Source organism: Pararge aegeria, chromosome 3, assembly GCF_905163445.1.
Source record: "Pararge aegeria chromosome 3, ilParAegt1.1, whole genome shotgun sequence".
Lineage (NCBI taxonomy): Eukaryota > Metazoa > Arthropoda > Insecta > Lepidoptera > Nymphalidae > Pararge > Pararge aegeria.
In genome coordinates this window covers 11,945,055-11,961,718 of record NC_053182.1, presented here as the reverse complement: position 1 = coordinate 11,961,718, position 16,664 = coordinate 11,945,055, and the positions used below count along the sequence as shown (strand labels likewise).

At 38.0% G+C, this 16,664-nt stretch overlaps 1 protein-coding gene across 3 annotated transcripts; it reads left to right on the top strand.

Moving 5' to 3' along the window:
* The first annotated feature begins 645 nt into the window (after positions 1-645).
* LOC120635774 (carnitine O-acetyltransferase-like) lies at positions 646-16,539 on the top strand. 3 transcript variants are annotated; one of them, XM_039906948.1, is made up of 13 exons: positions 646-883; positions 1,214-1,243; positions 1,821-2,060; positions 7,284-7,495; positions 8,661-8,811; positions 9,512-9,686; positions 10,360-10,547; positions 11,010-11,110; positions 11,903-12,022; positions 12,655-12,777; positions 13,534-13,732; positions 14,581-14,718; positions 14,990-16,539. In XM_039906948.1, exons 2-13 carry the CDS (start codon positions 1,223-1,225, stop codon positions 15,203-15,205), a joined length of 1,884 nt encoding a protein of 627 aa, XP_039762882.1. In that variant the 5' UTR covers positions 646-883; positions 1,214-1,222; the 3' UTR covers positions 15,206-16,539. The 3 variants fall into 3 exon arrangements, with proteins under 3 accessions (XP_039762882.1, XP_039762874.1, XP_039762865.1); XM_039906940.1 differs by having other exon boundaries at positions 646-890; XM_039906931.1 differs by having other exon boundaries at positions 646-1,056.
* The last annotated feature ends 125 nt before the right edge of the window (positions 16,540-16,664 follow it).

Sequence of the window (16,664 nt, the reverse complement as noted above, 5' to 3'; positions counted from 1 at the left end):
GTACACATACCTACGTCCTTAAATGGTGCACTGCTCTGTATGAATAGTTGGTGTCTTAATCCTCCTAACGATGTTTTTAAAATTACCACACGAGCGAAGCCATGGGTAAAAACTCTAAACGACATGTCTTTGGATAAAAGATTAAAGCTTAAAGCTCTAATTAATAATAGAATAGTTTCATTAGCTAAAGGACGTTATGAGGACGTTAAGAGATGAATCTCTAGTCATTGACACGGGCACTGATTCGAGAAGTGTCTTTAAATATTAAAAATGCATACTTTTATCTATTGCGATTTATCGAAGTAAAACATCGATAGATCTGTGTTTATAATAGTAATAATAATAGTTTGTTTTTTTTTATGTTCAACACCTAATTCCAGCCGTTTCGGCGAGTTAAAATACACCGTATTGAATTAAGAACTATCGATGTTTAATCCGTCAATTATTACTAGGTATAAAAAAATACATCGATACCTTTTCTGGAATCCTTCTTCTTTTGATTTATGGCTTTTCGTAGTGCCGAAACAGCACAATGTACTTCTGGAATCCTACCGTGACATAAAGTGACAACTGACCGATCTGTCAATGTCAATTGTCATCCGTCAGCTGTGATGCGATCGTCATTCGTCAGTAGTGACGAATACAAAATACGAAATCGAAATTAGTTTGAAACTAGCAACCAATCGTGCAGGTTAATAATAAAGTGAAGTGTCGTTAACCGCGATTATTTCGAATTTTAGAATTATTAAACTTATCTTGTGTTGCTGAAGTATTACAACCAAGAATTTTAATTCAAGTAAATGTCGTTCGGACGAATATTTTAATTGATTTGAACTTGAAGACTGAAGTTCTCTATAGTATACCGGTTTTTACGTATTCACAAGTGAGTGGTAGGTGATATTATTATAGTGCATAAATTACCCACCCAGCGCATTCCTTTCACTTTTAATACCCAATCTCATGAATCGTGATAACAAAATACTAAGATAAAGTGAAGTTATTTCCATGTCTAACAATAGCAGAGTCACAGTACAAAAGTCCAAACTACAGCACGAAGTAAGTGTACACCCAATTTTAATATATATTGTACTAATATCGAACCTTTATGGTACCCATATGGTAATTATTTTAAGTACCTACCTGTTATACATTGTTTTAACTCTACATTGATACTCTGTAAGCATATATAATAACTGAATATTATATTTTTCAGGACCACAAAATGTTAAGAGGGCTGAGAATAGTAAGTAAACAAAATTTGCAATCACTTCAGTTATATGATTCCATTTTTCAATTTCTTTAAGTTTGAAAAGCACATGTTGGGTTTACCCTAAATACTTAATATGAGAAGATAAATACTGACTTACACATTTTAACATTGATCTGATACAGTATTACGCATATTACAAACATTTTGCCCCATAGACTTGGGTCATCAGAATCAGAAAGAAAAAATAATGTATGGCTTCTCCAATAGCTCTAACAATGAGAATACTGTTGCCTCATGAATTTTTAAGAATTTATACATATTTTTGTAACTGACAAGCATCATATTTGCTTAAAAACGATGAGGTATATTATATTAAAACATGTTTGTGAATACAATGGGACCAACAGCTTAAAGTGCACTCCAAGGCATAAATATGTAAACTATTAATTTCCTAACTCTAGGGTGGTACTGAATGTTTTTTAATATACCTTTCAATATTTGGCTCGATCCAGAAATAATTTCTAGGGTCTTGTAATATGTAGTTGAACATACCAACCACTACACCAACAAAACAGTTTTAAGTATAAATGTGGTATTATTCTTTTTGCAGTGTGGATCAAGAGGGTTATTTCTAGAACCCTATGCTAGTTCTCTCCAAATTGCGTGTAATTATACATCAACACAACCATCGGCCAGGGTACAAAAACTGCCCAGATTACCAGTGCCTAAGCTAAATGACACACTCAGCAAATATCTTAAGACTGTTCAACCATTTTTAAATGATGAAGAATTTGTTGCTACTTCTACTCTTGTTAAAGAGTTTGAAGGAGGAGTAGGACAAAAATTGCAGGTAATGTATTGTTTTATTATTAAAATTAATATAATCAATTCTCTTAGTTTGTTAAGGATACACATAAGGAAAAAACATGAGCTCATTAATTATTGTCCTTGCAATACAACAGGAAGTTCAACTTTTACTATAGAATACTAGCTAAAGCTAGCCACACTTTGTTGTGGCTCAGTCTTTTATTCATATACCAAAAGATATAGCAAAATATGTTTTTAAGCGCAGGTAAATCAACAGTTACTATAGAACGTTATTTTATGAAAAACCAAAATATACTAATTATATACTAATATATAAGACAAGAGCTAGTATTTCAACACATACAGAACTCATGCCATTTTCACTGGCTGATCTTAACAGATAGTTAACAGTGGAGCTACTAAATATGAAGAGATATGAGAGGAACCCCTCAAGTGTAAATATGTTTTGTGAAGCCTTGATGACAGAAGGCCAATATTATGGCAACTTAGAATAAATATGTAAAGAAATCCCCTGCCACCCTACATAGTTATTCATCTATAGCTATTGTTGTCATAGTAAATTTATCACTGTTTACTTATTATAGATATATATTTATATTATATAAATATTTATTATATTATTTTTATGTATTTTGTATATATAGTATATTCAAATTGTATTGTATTAGTATGTAGAATTTTGTTATAATTTAGATATATTAAATATACTTAGTAGTTATTATGAAGTATATTGTACTTTTGTTTGACCTATACAACAATTAAATTAAATCATCTTACTCACATCCTGGGGTAGCTGGAACAGATCTCTTATACGAGATACGCTTTCCTTTGTACACTTCATGTATATTATGTTCACAATCACAATTTATGGTACATAAATAATAAAGTAATAAATAGTTTTTTTGAAAAAAAAAAATAATGATGCACTGACATGCTAGGTAAAGAATCATTGACTCACTTGTGGTGCACCTACGTATAGAGAGAGAAGAAATGAATTTTACTGAACTTAGTTCTTAACATGAATTTTACTTAACTTACTTCAGATACTGAATATTACATATATAAAAAACTAAATGTCAAAGTCGGCTGTAAAATAGCTGTTTTACATGCTTACGCGACTCATGCGCATTTGGTTATCATCATCATTTTTCATTATCATTTTTTACCATTTTTCACCGCTCTGCATCCGAGCTCGAAGTTTAGGTAAAAAGACTGATACTTGAATTTATCCAATGAAAGAAAGCCTTTCGTGCTATAACGGCGGTCACTAAAAGTACGAAACATATTTTTTTGATTATTTTTGTAAAATTTTGGTTTTCTTTGTTTATTCTTTGGCACTAGATATATTATAATACCTTCTGATTCATTAAATTATTTGGTTACAAAAAATATCATTGTTCGATTTTTATACAATACTATATAGAAATCGTTCATTTATTTTAGCAACTACAAGAATATTTATGGGTATAACCTGGTACCTATATATTGAATCATCATCATCATCATCTCAACCAATTGACGTCCACTGCTGGACATAGGTCTTTTGTAGGGAGTTCCACAATGCACGGTCCTGGGCCGCTTGCCTCCAACGGCTCCCAGCTACTCGCCTGATGTCATCTGTCCACCTCGTTTGGGGCCGACCTACGCTGCGTTTACCGGTGCGGGGTCGCCATTCCAGCACCTTAAGACCCCAACGTCCATCGGTTCTCCGAGCTATGTGCCCCGCCCATTGCCACTTCAGCTTCGCAACTCGCTGAGCTATGTCGGTAACTCTAGTTCTTCTACGGATCTCCTCATTTCTGATTTGATCACGTAGAGACACTCCTAACATAGCTCTCTCCATCGCCCGCTGAGTGACTCTGAGCCTTCTTATGAGGCCCATAGTTAGCGACCATGTCTCTGATCCGTAAGTCATCACTGGCAACACGCACTGTTCGAAGACTTTAGTCTTCAGGCACTGAGGGATTTTGGACGAGAAGATGTCACGAAGTTTCCCGAACGCTGCCCATCCGAGTTGGATTCGGCGGTTTACCTCTTTCTCGAAATTGGACCTACCTAACTGGATCGTGTGTCCTAGGTATATATACTCGTCTACAATTTCGAGTGCAGAGCTCCCAACAATTATTGGGTGGAGCGGAACATGAGCGTTAGACATAATTTTCGTCTTGCTCATGTTCATACGAAGGCCCACCTGTTGAGAAACTCTGCTGAGGTCATTGAGCATCGCATTAAGGTCTTCCAGAGTCTCTGCCATTATGACAAGGGGTGTAAGGGGGAGGCTAGTACCAGTCAGCCTCCCAAAATGCCAACCTCACCTGCACGTGGTGCACCCTGCCGTCTAACCGACGAGGCTCTGGCGACCGACAAGTGGCGGTATAACTACTTCAAATTGGCTAGACTGAATAAATGGCACAGACCGGTGCCGGGCAGCAGCGACGCCGGTGCGATCAGTCTAGCCCTGCGATGACCAACCCGCCTGCCCAGCGTGGTCATTACCGGGCAAATCTTTGTATGAATGGAGAAAAGAAAGCCACAGCCCCTAGTCCCCGGCAGCCCCGCTATTCCTGGCTCTGGCAGCGGTTATGGTAACGGCGGGGCAAGGGGTGTCAAGAATCTCCGGAAGAGATTCCGCTGCCTAACCCGACGACTGGACCTGGCAACGTATAACGCACGCACGTTGAGGACCGATGAGAAGTTAGTCGAGCTGGAAGAAGCAGTGAGCAAGTTGCGCTGGAGTATCATGGGTTTATCTGAAGTCCGTAGAGAGGGGGAGGACACGATAATCCTAAAATCCGGCAACTTGTTCTACTACCGGGAGGGCGAACAACAGTCCCAAGGTGGTGTCGGATTCATCGTCCACAAATCCCTTGTCAACAAAATTGTTCGAGTCGAAAGCGTGTCGAGCAGGGTAGCGTACCTTGTACTCAGAATAACCAAACGGTATTCCCTGAAGGTTATACAGGTCTACGCACCCACAACTGCGCACTCCGACGAGGAAATAGAGGCATTGTATGAGGATATTTCGAAAGCCATACATGCCTCGAAAACCTACTAGTGTTGTGATGGGGGATTTCAACGCAAGGCTGGGCAAGCGAAGCGGTGCAGAGCTGAGAGTGGGGCAATTTGGATATGGGCAACGGAACGAACGGGGCCAAATGCTGGCCGACTTTATGGAGAAGGAGGGCCTCTTTATGATGAACTCCTTCGAAAAGCGGCCGCACAGGAAATGGACCTGGCTGAGCCCCGATGGTTCGACGAGAAATGAGATCGACTTTATCATGTCGACCAAACGGCATATATTCAATGATGTCTCTGTGATCAACAGGGTGAAAACCGGGAGCGATCACCGTATGGTAAGAGGCACATTGAATATAAATGTAAAGCTGGAAAGGGTCAGACTGGTAAAGTCTACGCTCCGGCCTACTTGTGCTCATATCCAAAACCCCGAGAGCTTTCAACTGGAGCTGCAAAACCGGTTTGATTGCCTGGACTGCGATTCTGTGGACGATCTTAACAACAGGCTTGTGCAAACTGTCCATACGGTTGGGTCCAAGTTCTTTAAGACCCACCGTAAACACAGAACCAAAAAGTTCTCAGCCCATACACTCGGGCTTATGGAGAAGAGACAAGAAATGAGACTACAGTCTTCAAAAGATGCGTCTGAATATCGGCGTATTAATAGACAGATCTCGAAGTTGCAGACGAAAGACTTGCGACACTTTAACACTGAGAAAATTAAAGTCGCCATTGAGCGCAACAAAGGCTCGAAAGTGTTCGCAAGAGATCTGTCTATCGGACAGAGCCTGTTGACTCGCCTGAAGACTGACAATGGTAGTCTCATTTCTTCTAAACCAGAGATCCTGAGTGAGGTTGAGAAATTCTATGGACAGTTATACACCTCAACACAAAAGCCTGTTGAAAGTTTGGCTAAAGACCCTAGAGCCAAATTGACCCGACACTTCACTGAAGATATCCCGGACGTCAGCCTTTACGAGATTAGTATGGCTCTCAAACAACTTAAGAACAACAAGGCACCGGGTGATGACGGAATCACAGCAGAACTCCTGAAAGCGGGTGGAAAACCGATACTTAAAGTCCTTCAGCGGTTGTTCAATTCCGTCATTCATCAAGGCACAGGAGCGTGGTTGTTCTGTTCTTCAAAAAAGGTGATAATACCTTACTGAAGAACTACAGTCCTATCTCGCTGCTGAGCCATGTCTACAAGTTGTTCTCAAGAGTCATTACGAATCGTCTCGCGAATAGGTTCGACGACTTCCAGCCTCCTGAACAAGCCGGTTTCCGAAAGGGCTTCAGTACCATAGACCACATACATACGCTGCGGCAGGTTATACAGAAGACTCAAGAGTATAACCGGCCACTTTGCTTAGCGTTTGTGGACTATGAGAAAGCCTTTGATTCGGTGGAAACCTGGGCTGTGTTAAGGTCACTGCAGAGATGCCGAATTGACTACCGGTACATCGAAGTTTTGAAGTGTTTGTACAAAAACGCCACTATGTCAGTCCGTATATAGGACCAGACTACGAAACCGATCCAACTGCAGCGAGGAGTGCGACAGGGAGATGTTATCTCCCCGAAGCTGTTTACCGCTGCGTTGGAGGACGTTTTTAAGCTTATGGATTGGAACGGGCTTGGCATCAACATTAACGGCGAGTACATCACTCAACTTCGGTTTGCCGACGATGTTGTCATAATATATTGAATAATGTAATTAAATACTATTCCAAATTTAATATGTTTATTATGTCCATTTTTTTAATTATGTAGATTTTGTTTTGAGATATTTAAATCAATTTTATTTAACTTGAGAATATTTTAGCGTTATAATAAAACTTTAATGTAATTAATACCTTTTTTCTATTGTGAGTGTAATTTTTCTACAAACGTAGAATAAGTTTGAATAGATTTTTATCTTCTTAGCCGATTCTCATACTAACGCGTGTACATAAGTACACACAAGTGTAACCCCGAAAAAGATTCTAATTTGTATGGAGCGGTCGTCCCCAACGAGGTGGTCGGACTACACGCTGGATCCAAGAGGCACAAAACCGTGGAATTTGGAACTCCTTACAAAAGACCTATGTCCAGCAGTGGACGTCTTGCGGTTGATATGATGATGATGATGTGATGAATCCACTGTGAAAGTGTTAATGATGAAAGATAGCAGGGGCCTTAAAAATAATTATTAATGTTGAATAATTTTAAAATATATAAAATAATGTTTTAGGCACTACTGGAAAAGCGTGCTGGCAAACATGAAAACTGGCTAGAAGAGTGGTGGCTAAATACAGCCTACTTAGAGTACAGAGATCCTGTTGTGGTATTTTCAAGTCCTGGTTTGGTTTTTCCATTCCGTAAATTTAACAGCCAAGAAGACCAACTTAGATATGCTGCTAAAACTTTGATTGCTGCTTTAGATTATAAGGCATTGATCGACAAGTAAGTTAAGTAAAGTAATGCAAACTTATTTATAAATTAAGAGACAGCACTCCTATTTTCAGTGGTTTGTAGAACATGAGGGTAATGCGTAATTACGTTACAGGCATCTGAATAAATTACCATACATAAAGAGGGGTTTTAGAATAAATACCGAGCGAGGGTGTGATCTAAATTCCTTAGTGTAGCCAGGGGGACGCCCGAGACGTGGACAACATTAGCTCTAAATTATACAATATAATATATAATATAAAATATAAAATATAATATATAATATAAAACACACCTAAATTTTATGAAAATTAAGCTTAATTTGCTATACTCCGCGAAAAGCAAGAGAATCTGTATGGTGTAATTTATAATTTTTTCAATCCTTAAACTCCACACCAAACAGATCTTCGGCAATGTACCCTCTACACACGTTTCGCTCCGAAACCGGAGCATCCTCAGGATATGTTGACTTTACAATGAATAATTGTTTAGTTCTCAGGAGATGGTCACTTTACAAGGATTTAAGACGTTATATATGAAACCATACAGATTATCCTGCTTTTTGCGGAGTATAGCAAATTAACCTTAATTTTCGTAATATATCATGGATTTCCGTAAAGTAACGCCTGCTTCTATCCAATATTTGCACACCTACCTCTTATTTTCAATAACGGTCACATATAAGTTTCGGTGAAGGAGTGTCCTACGATTCTCGTTTCACGGGATCTAGCGAGTGAGAGTCGTATTCGAGGGAAAAGTGAGAGACGCCGTATTTCGTTAAAAAGAGATAGCGATATCAAAATAAACAGAATTTTCGTCGACGGATTGACGTTTCTTGTTTAAAATCACATAACAACCCATAGTTAAAAATGGATTTCAGTACAACATCACAACCCCGCTATGCCTTATAATTTAATGTCGGATTTTATCTTTAGATAACGGTATTGTAAGGCATTGTCGAGGGACCAGAGAAAAATATATTTTACATAAAATATTGACCACTTTACTTTGCTTTTAGCTTATTGTGATATGGATTTAAGTTTCTTTGTGATGTTTATTCAAATCAGATTTCAAAGCCATACTTGACGTTACTAAAAATTGTTTATGAAACAAGACCAACGTGACCTTAGAAACAAAACTTAGCCTGTAAGGAATCTAAAATTTTGATTTGTTTTAGCGATCAAATTCCGGTTGAAATGATGGGAAAAAGTCCACTGGATATGGCGCAGTATAAAAAGATATTTGGAACATGTCGTATACCGTACGCGAAACGAGATAAATTATCATTTAATGATGCAAAGTATATAACCGTTATTCATAACAACCATGTAAGACGTATTCACTTTCATAATAATTATGCTGTAGTTATTTGTGATACTACACTTCAGATCCATATATTATATACTTCAATAATAGATACGTTTATATAGGCGCTCAATGTCTTATATCAGTGATAAAGATAAAAAATCAACAGATAAATAGATATGTAATCAGTTATTACAAACGCCTACAGTCTTAACCATGTTAAGCTTTATCAGCCAATCTTGAATGTTTTAAAATTTTTTCAGTCTCATATGTCTCACAGCTTAGACCATGATTTGCCTTTGCCTATTATTGACACTAATATTATAAACGCGAAATTGTGTGCGTGTTTGTTTTTTTGTTACCTAGGCCAGGTTTAACCACTGCACCAATCTAGACGAAATTTTTAAATGAGATGGCTTCCTGGAATCCCACGTAGGATATCCAGGATCTTATTCCCGGTAACCGTTTTCACGGTATATAAAAAAATAAACTTTAAAATACCTTTTATTAGTTTAGCAGCAAACCCTTCTTGATTAAATAGAGCATTAAAAAGCTCTGGAAACGGAAAACTTTTTAGTCCGGGACAGTAAAAAGTTCCGCAGGGTTTTTAAAAAACCGAACAAACTCTGACGAAGTCGCGGCAGATGCTATTGAAATATATCCTTATATTAAGGTAAATTAATTTGTTTCGATTATTAAAAAAAATCTTTCACATGCCTACAGATTTTTCATGTGGATCTTTGGGGAAGTGATGGTAAAAGATTAAATGTTGATCAAATCGCCGAAGTATTAAAAAAGGTTGTGGACTTATCAATGGCGCCGAGCAGTAACCCCATCGGCATTCTTACTTCGGAAAACAGGGATGCATGGGCAAAGGCTTATCAAATTTTGTCTAAAGGTTTGATAATTATTGTGTTTTCGATATCTTAAATAACTATTAATTCCTATGAACAAATTCCGGGATTATGATTTTGTTTTTCCTTTTTTTTTTTTTTATAAATCATAGATCAATGAAACGTCATCTAGGGTTTACCCACAATCACCACGCTGGGTAGACGGGTTGGAGATCGTCTCGATACGTCAGTAGATGGTAGAAGTAGCATAGAGGACGCTGCTGTCAGTTCTCTATTATGTTTCCTTAGTTGCCTCGTACGACATCCGCGAGAAGACTCTTCTTCTTCGGGTATTCCGTCAAAAGTCACTTTTGTATGGGAAAGTGACGTTTGACAGTTGTGATCGCGAGATTTACGCCTGTCGCGAGATACGTAATTACTCTACACATTCCATCTGCACATTGTGCGTGGCCACACTTTTAATAATATATGTCCGGAGGTTCTGGCGAACTTATTTAAAATCTGTAAGGAATAGAATTATATTTTCGCCGCGTTCGAAAACTCGCATCGTTTTGGATACTATCCTGCTCTTGTGTTAAGTGTCTTGCTAATTTTTTGTATGGATTTAGTCACTGACTGATTGATTAAATGGCATATAATAATTTCGGTGATATGATAATAGTGGCTTAATTTGCAAGTATAATTTATATACTTATTGCTCTTACATTAATTTTTCAGACAAAGTGAATAGAGATTCATTGAAAGATGTGGAGAGTAGCTTGGCTGTGTTATGCTTGGACAGCGCTTCTGGACTATGGCAGTGCGCGGATGACGACGTACGGCGTTGCGTTGCGGGTGCGCAGACAATACATGGCGGCGGCTCACCTCGCAATGGTGCCAACAGATGGTTCGACAAAACGCTTCAGGTGCGTTAGTTAGATGAGATGAGTCCAGTGTATGTGTATAAATAAATAAATAAAAGCCAAAAGTTGTTCTAACAAAACTCAACTCTGTCATTCTAATAATCCAGTTTATAAATGCTGGACAGGCTGTAACGTGTACGTCACACTTTTGACGTACAACGTGACATGTAACGGATACGTTACTTGGCGAATAACTTGGAGTTGTAGGGTTCAGCCAGCCATTTCAATTTTATTAAATTTCTTTTTTTTTTTAATTTTCATTAAAAAACTGTCTTGTGAGCACTGAAGAAGGTCGCTTCATTGAGCTACCTTTGCCAAATCCATCCAGCTAATTAAACAAAATTTGCTTAAAGATTTTTATATTGATTGCCTTAAAACGTCAAAACCAGAAAAAAAACAACTAATTTCAGTGACTGTGCGCGCGAGGGTTTTATTAAGAAGACATAAAGGCTATATATTTTTCAGTTTATTGTCGGAGCTGACGGCGTCACTGGTTTGACTTACGAACATTCCCCGGCGGAAGGCCAACCAATAGCCGTTCTTACCGATTTTATCATTAAATACATGTAAGTCTTACATGAACATGAAAAACCCGTGGTTATCTCATCAACCGAAATTTGCGAGTTTTAATCCTGGTCAGGAACCTCTTGAGTTTTCTTCAACACATAATATTCCTGAGATATCCGTGCATCTTATTTCTTTATGAGCCTCTGTCTGCAATAAATCCGCGAACATCAATTTTTTGGTGAAGACAACACGCTACGTGATGAATCATCGTCATCAAATTCAAATTTAATTTATTTCAAGTAGGCCTAATTTATAAGCACTTTTGAAACGTCAAGTCAGTCTGTTAGTAGTGACTCTACCACCGGTTCGGAAGGCAGATTCCACTGAGAAGAGCCGGCAAGAAACTCAGCAGATTGCTTTTTTCCAACATCATTTTAAAGTTTATCAATCTTTAGAAATTTTCTGTTTTGTGAGAGATGAGTGGCCTGCTTCCAAGCAGCCTTGTCGGAGGAATTCATCAATTGTGTAGTAACCCCGATTTCATCATCATATCAACCATTACCGGCCTACTAAAGGGCACGGATCTCCCCCCACAATCAGATTGGGTTAAGGTCACCCACCACGCTGGCCCAGTGCGGATTGGTGGACTCCACACGCCTTTAAGAACATTATGGATCACTGGCGTGCAGGTTTGCTCACGATGTTTTTCTTAACCGTTACGTGAGGAATATTTTATTTATAATTTTCATTTTTGTATCACGTTCATTAGACAGCTTTTATTTGTTAAATCTGACCAGAAGATGTTTACTCATTATTTGCAATTTTAATGCTGCATTGTGATATAATTACAGAGAGCAAGACAGAGCTGTTGAGTCGCCGTCATCAAATGTGAAGGAGCCCGTGCGCTTAGAATTTAATGTTGATAGTGAAGTTACGTCAATGATAAATACAGCAAAGCAGAGCTTGGACAAGTATGTTGATATAAAAAGCTTTTTCCTATTTATGTTAATATTGTAATTTTGAGGCTTCTGTACCTTCTGTTCCGATCTATTATTAGAATTATGATTTACCCGCAACTTCGTCTGCGTTTGTTTTTGAGACATGTGGCATTCAGTTCAGGTGTAGTTCCACTGAAATTTTAAGTTGTGAATTCTAAAAATATAAAAAAACTGGTGTAGTCTTTTAAGAAGTTTTTGATATATATGTATATTAAACAATATCTAATAAGAACAGTCTGATCAGTCCCAGCTCCTATCACTTCCAAAGAATAGTTAAGTTAAGTTCCCCTCAGCAGAAAGAACTAAGATTAATTTCGGGATAAAAATTATCCTATGTTACTTCTGATATCCTGTTTATGTGTATAAACATAAACACATAAACCTTCTGATCCAGGTTTATGTGTATAAAGTTTCATGATGATCGGTTAAGAAGGTCTCTCGCGAAAGCGTAACAAACAAACTTACAATTAAATTTATAATATCAGTAGGGATAGAGATAGGGATGAGCATAAATTAAATTTTATATTTTAATAGACGCATAATTTACTAGCTGTTACTACAATGTGTCATAGATCACTGTGGTAAAATAAAAGTGATTGTTACAGATTGGTCGCCGACTTAGATCTGAACTGCTTCAAGTATGATAAATACGGAAAAAATTTCATCAAGTCACAGAAGATGAGCCCTGACAGCTATTTGCAAATGGCGATGCAGTACGCTTTTTATAGGTAAGATAAATCATCATCATCATCAATTCAACCAATTGACGTCCACTGCTGGACATAGGTTTTTTGTTGGGAGTTACACAATCCACGGATTTGATCATGTAGAGCTTATAACATTCCAATTCCACCTTCCACAAAGATATCATTATTTTCAAATCTGACTCGTGGTACCAGAGAATAGCGCGTTTTAACAAACAAACGAACAAAAAAAAACAATCTTTTCAGCTTAATTTATACTCAATAGTAGCTGTTGCCTGCAACATGTCTTCCGTTCTTTTTTTTTAACAAAAATAATAAATGGCGATAGAATTTTTCCATGGCCTTTTCCTGGATGCAAACTATTTCTATACGAAATTTCAACACGAAAAGTTAAACGAAAAGCAGCTTTTTCCTAAGTTTTATTCTATATCCATCTCAAAAATGTAAGGCACAACAAGTGCCATATTTTATCAAGATTGGTTAAATTTTTGACCAAAGCAAAAGAAACACTTTCGCATTTTTTAATATTACTAGATGTTGCCCGCCGTTGATGTTTTTCGTCCGCGTTTAGTACTTTACGTTCGTTTTCCTGGGATAAAAAGTAACCTACGCTACTCTACTACTACTACTTTCAGTTAACGCAGTGAATGGAGGACAAACGAACAAAGAAACTTTCATTTTTTAACATTAGTTAGGATAATGGATTCATGCGCAGACGCACTCTATTTTTGTACTGTTGAATGCGGTTGCCATGGTCCTAATGTTAGCTTAAACCCGGAGGTTACACAAGACGCCGGGCGCGCACTACGAGTCCGCAGCGACGCGGATGTACACGGGCGGACGCACGGAGACTATCCGCTCGTGCTCCGTGCAGTCCGTCGCCTTCGCGGCCACCATGATTGATACGCGCGCCACCGCACAGGACAAGCTCGCTGCCATGCGCGCGGCCATCGCTGCGCACAAAGACTACACCGTGCAGGTAGGCCCTATTTTTTTACGCTGGAAAGTGCGTTTAGGCATCTCCTCCGGAAACGGTGCAGAAGAGCTGCTCCGTTTCCACATACCCAACGTGGAACACACCGGCTGAAAACCCAAACTACACTAAAACCCACTAGCTAGAACCCAGCGATATACCTGCTCGTCGCCTGGTGACTGTGCATCCGTCCTGCAAAGTGCAGGTAAGCCTAAACAACACTATAGTGGACGCATTTTAAACTTGGGCTTCGGGTCATAAATTATATTTATCTGCCTATTTCGATCGCACTTGCAGATCTTATGGAGAGGTGTGTAGGTGTGTAGGGATGTGCGTAAGAATTGTAGAGATGCATATTGATAAAGGGATAGGAACGACCGATATGCTAAATTAATTATGTTAATAGGATTTTTTTAGGCAATAATTGTTTCACTCAACCTGGTTGCGTGAATCCCGGCTATAAAGTAACTCACTTAGAAAGTGTCTCTTAAATTATTTGTTTTATTATTAAACCTCCTATGATCGAGAACTCCATCAGAGAATGCCTTAACTATAGAACGACAAAATAAAAGTTTTGCAATATAATATTTAAAATATACGTTTTGTAAAAATATATGTGTGTTACCATTAATTGTTATTGTGCATACGTCCTTATAATTTCAAGTAAATAAGTATTTTTTATCAATCTGTTACGCGCCAACTTATAAAGCGCCTATAGAGCGCCATAGGGACGTGCGTTATAGAAGTGAGTGGATATATATATAAATTGTAACTATCCGTTTTGAACTAATAGAAAAGAGAATTCTTTATATACCTAGATAAGTTTTAAACGACATTGTATATTCATGTTACAGGCATTACAAGGTTTTGGCGTAGACAGACATCTACTGGGATTAAAATTGACAGCAATCGAAAATGGCATTGAGGTACCGAAGTTATATTCTGACCCTGGATACGTGAGAAGTGCTCACATGAGAATATCTACAAGTCAGGTATTTGTCTAAATATTTCATTGTAGCTTTAAAGTAATACTTATATATTTTTTTCATACTTGCTTTGTGATACTTGGAGCCCCGTACTCGTGGAAATGTTTTTTTCAAACGCTAAAAAGTAATGAAAACAAGGTGTACTTTGCGGATGCAGAGTACGTTAATACTCCCCGAAGTTCGTAAAGATGGAATAAAACCGTTAACCATAATGCCGTTATTACAATCAGATATAAATTATTACTTAACGACAATTAATTACTTTCTACGATTATAGGTGGCATGCAAATGCGACGGTTTCATGTGCTACGGGCCGCTCGTGGCCGACGGGTATTCAACGTGCTACAATCCGCGAGACAACGACGTCAACTTCGCGACCGCTGCCTTCACCTCACACCCCGCTACCGCCGCCGCGCAATACCGCGCCGCTCTCGAAACTGCGCTTCGCGATATGCATGACCTGCTTTTAGTTACCGCTCGTTCCAAGCTGTGAGCCCAAGCGCACCGCCATATACAGTTCGCGACATGTCAACATGGAAATCGGGGTCTGAGGAATGTTGTGGAGGAGGGGGGCGACCGCACAACCACTCCCTCTTAGTATTACAGCTACATGAAGCCTCATGGACCGCGTTTATCGATTTCGATTTTTCTGACATTGTTGTTTGTAAAATAGTTTCGTTTTGAGAATGACTTCGTCTGTCTCTCATTTTGTTGCGTACCAAAAATAATATCGCAACATAATATACCAGTTATGTCACATCACTATAAAACTTTACCATGTTGACCTGTCGTGAACTGGCGGTATTAAAAAATATTATACAGTGAACCCCCGGAAATAACGAACGTTTTGCAGGGTAGCGTCGATCTATCAAATTTGTCAGATTATAGAGTACCTACTGCCTATATTCCGGATTTTTTTTACTAAAGAGTACTTTGTAATCTGACAAATTACAGATGTAATATGATTTTACATATTAACACATAATATATCTAACAGTCATTATATTATGAAACATACATCCAACAGGGCTGTCAATTTTCTTTTAAGTTACTTTTATTTTTAAGATACTTACATTATTTTTATATGAAAACTGAAATATATGTTACCTAAAAATTTAATCATTTCTCTTAATCTAATTCTAGCGAAACCCTCCACCACATTTAAATAAAGGTGTTGTATATATTGCAGCTACTCCTAGCTTCTCTTTTTAGAGAAAAGACAATGCATACAGGTTACCAATATAGTTGGAAGAGTTCAATGGTATTGTAATGTTATTTCAAATGCATGTCCTGGCCTTTAACGTCACGGTACGTTACGTAACTCTGCCGTGGCCTACATACACATTTTAGAGACCATCTCTCTGATTTAGAGCTTAGTCCTGTCTCGTCTGCTCCAATGCAAGTTGGGTGGACTTAAATTATCATTATTACATTGTATTACATCTTTTTATTCTTACCCAATGCTATGTGGGATTGGCACATGTTTCCTTCTTCCATTTACTTCTATCAGCCGTCATCTCACGGTGGTGGACGAAGCCTGAACCCCATGAATAATAGAAAAAAAAATCGAATAAGTATTCATCGACCTGGGAATCGACCATGTGATTCGTAGCCGACCAAACAACAAGGCGGGTAAAACAACTTGATTGTTTACAAATTTTATTTTGTAGACAGTATCATAACTATTTTCATGCATTTTAATAAAACATATCTGTATTACTCATGTGCATGAGCAGACTGAGGATAAATCAGGGTATACAAAACATGTATATTGTATAACATCAGTTACATACTAATATGTTAAAAAATATATATGTATAAAATTAACATGTATTTTATTTTATAAACGCTACGTAAGACGGTATCCTGTGAAGATTAAGGGCTTTCGTTGCTACATTTGTTATGCAGATTCATTTGCACACTTCAGTCTTGTACCTACCGAGACTCAAACG

Excerpts from the sequence above, each read along its gene's own strand:
- LOC120635774 (XM_039906931.1), top strand. The coding sequence starts at position 1,006 with ATGTCTAACAATAGCAGAGTCACAGTACAAAAGTCCAAACTACAGCAC. Across the intron at positions 10,548-11,009 it reads GGTTCGACAAAACGCTTCAG|TTTATTGTCGGAGCTGACGG; the intron begins GTGCGTTAGTTA and ends TATATTTTTCAG. Across the intron at positions 13,733-14,580 it reads ACAAAGACTACACCGTGCAG|GCATTACAAGGTTTTGGCGT; the intron begins GTAGGCCCTATT and ends TTCATGTTACAG.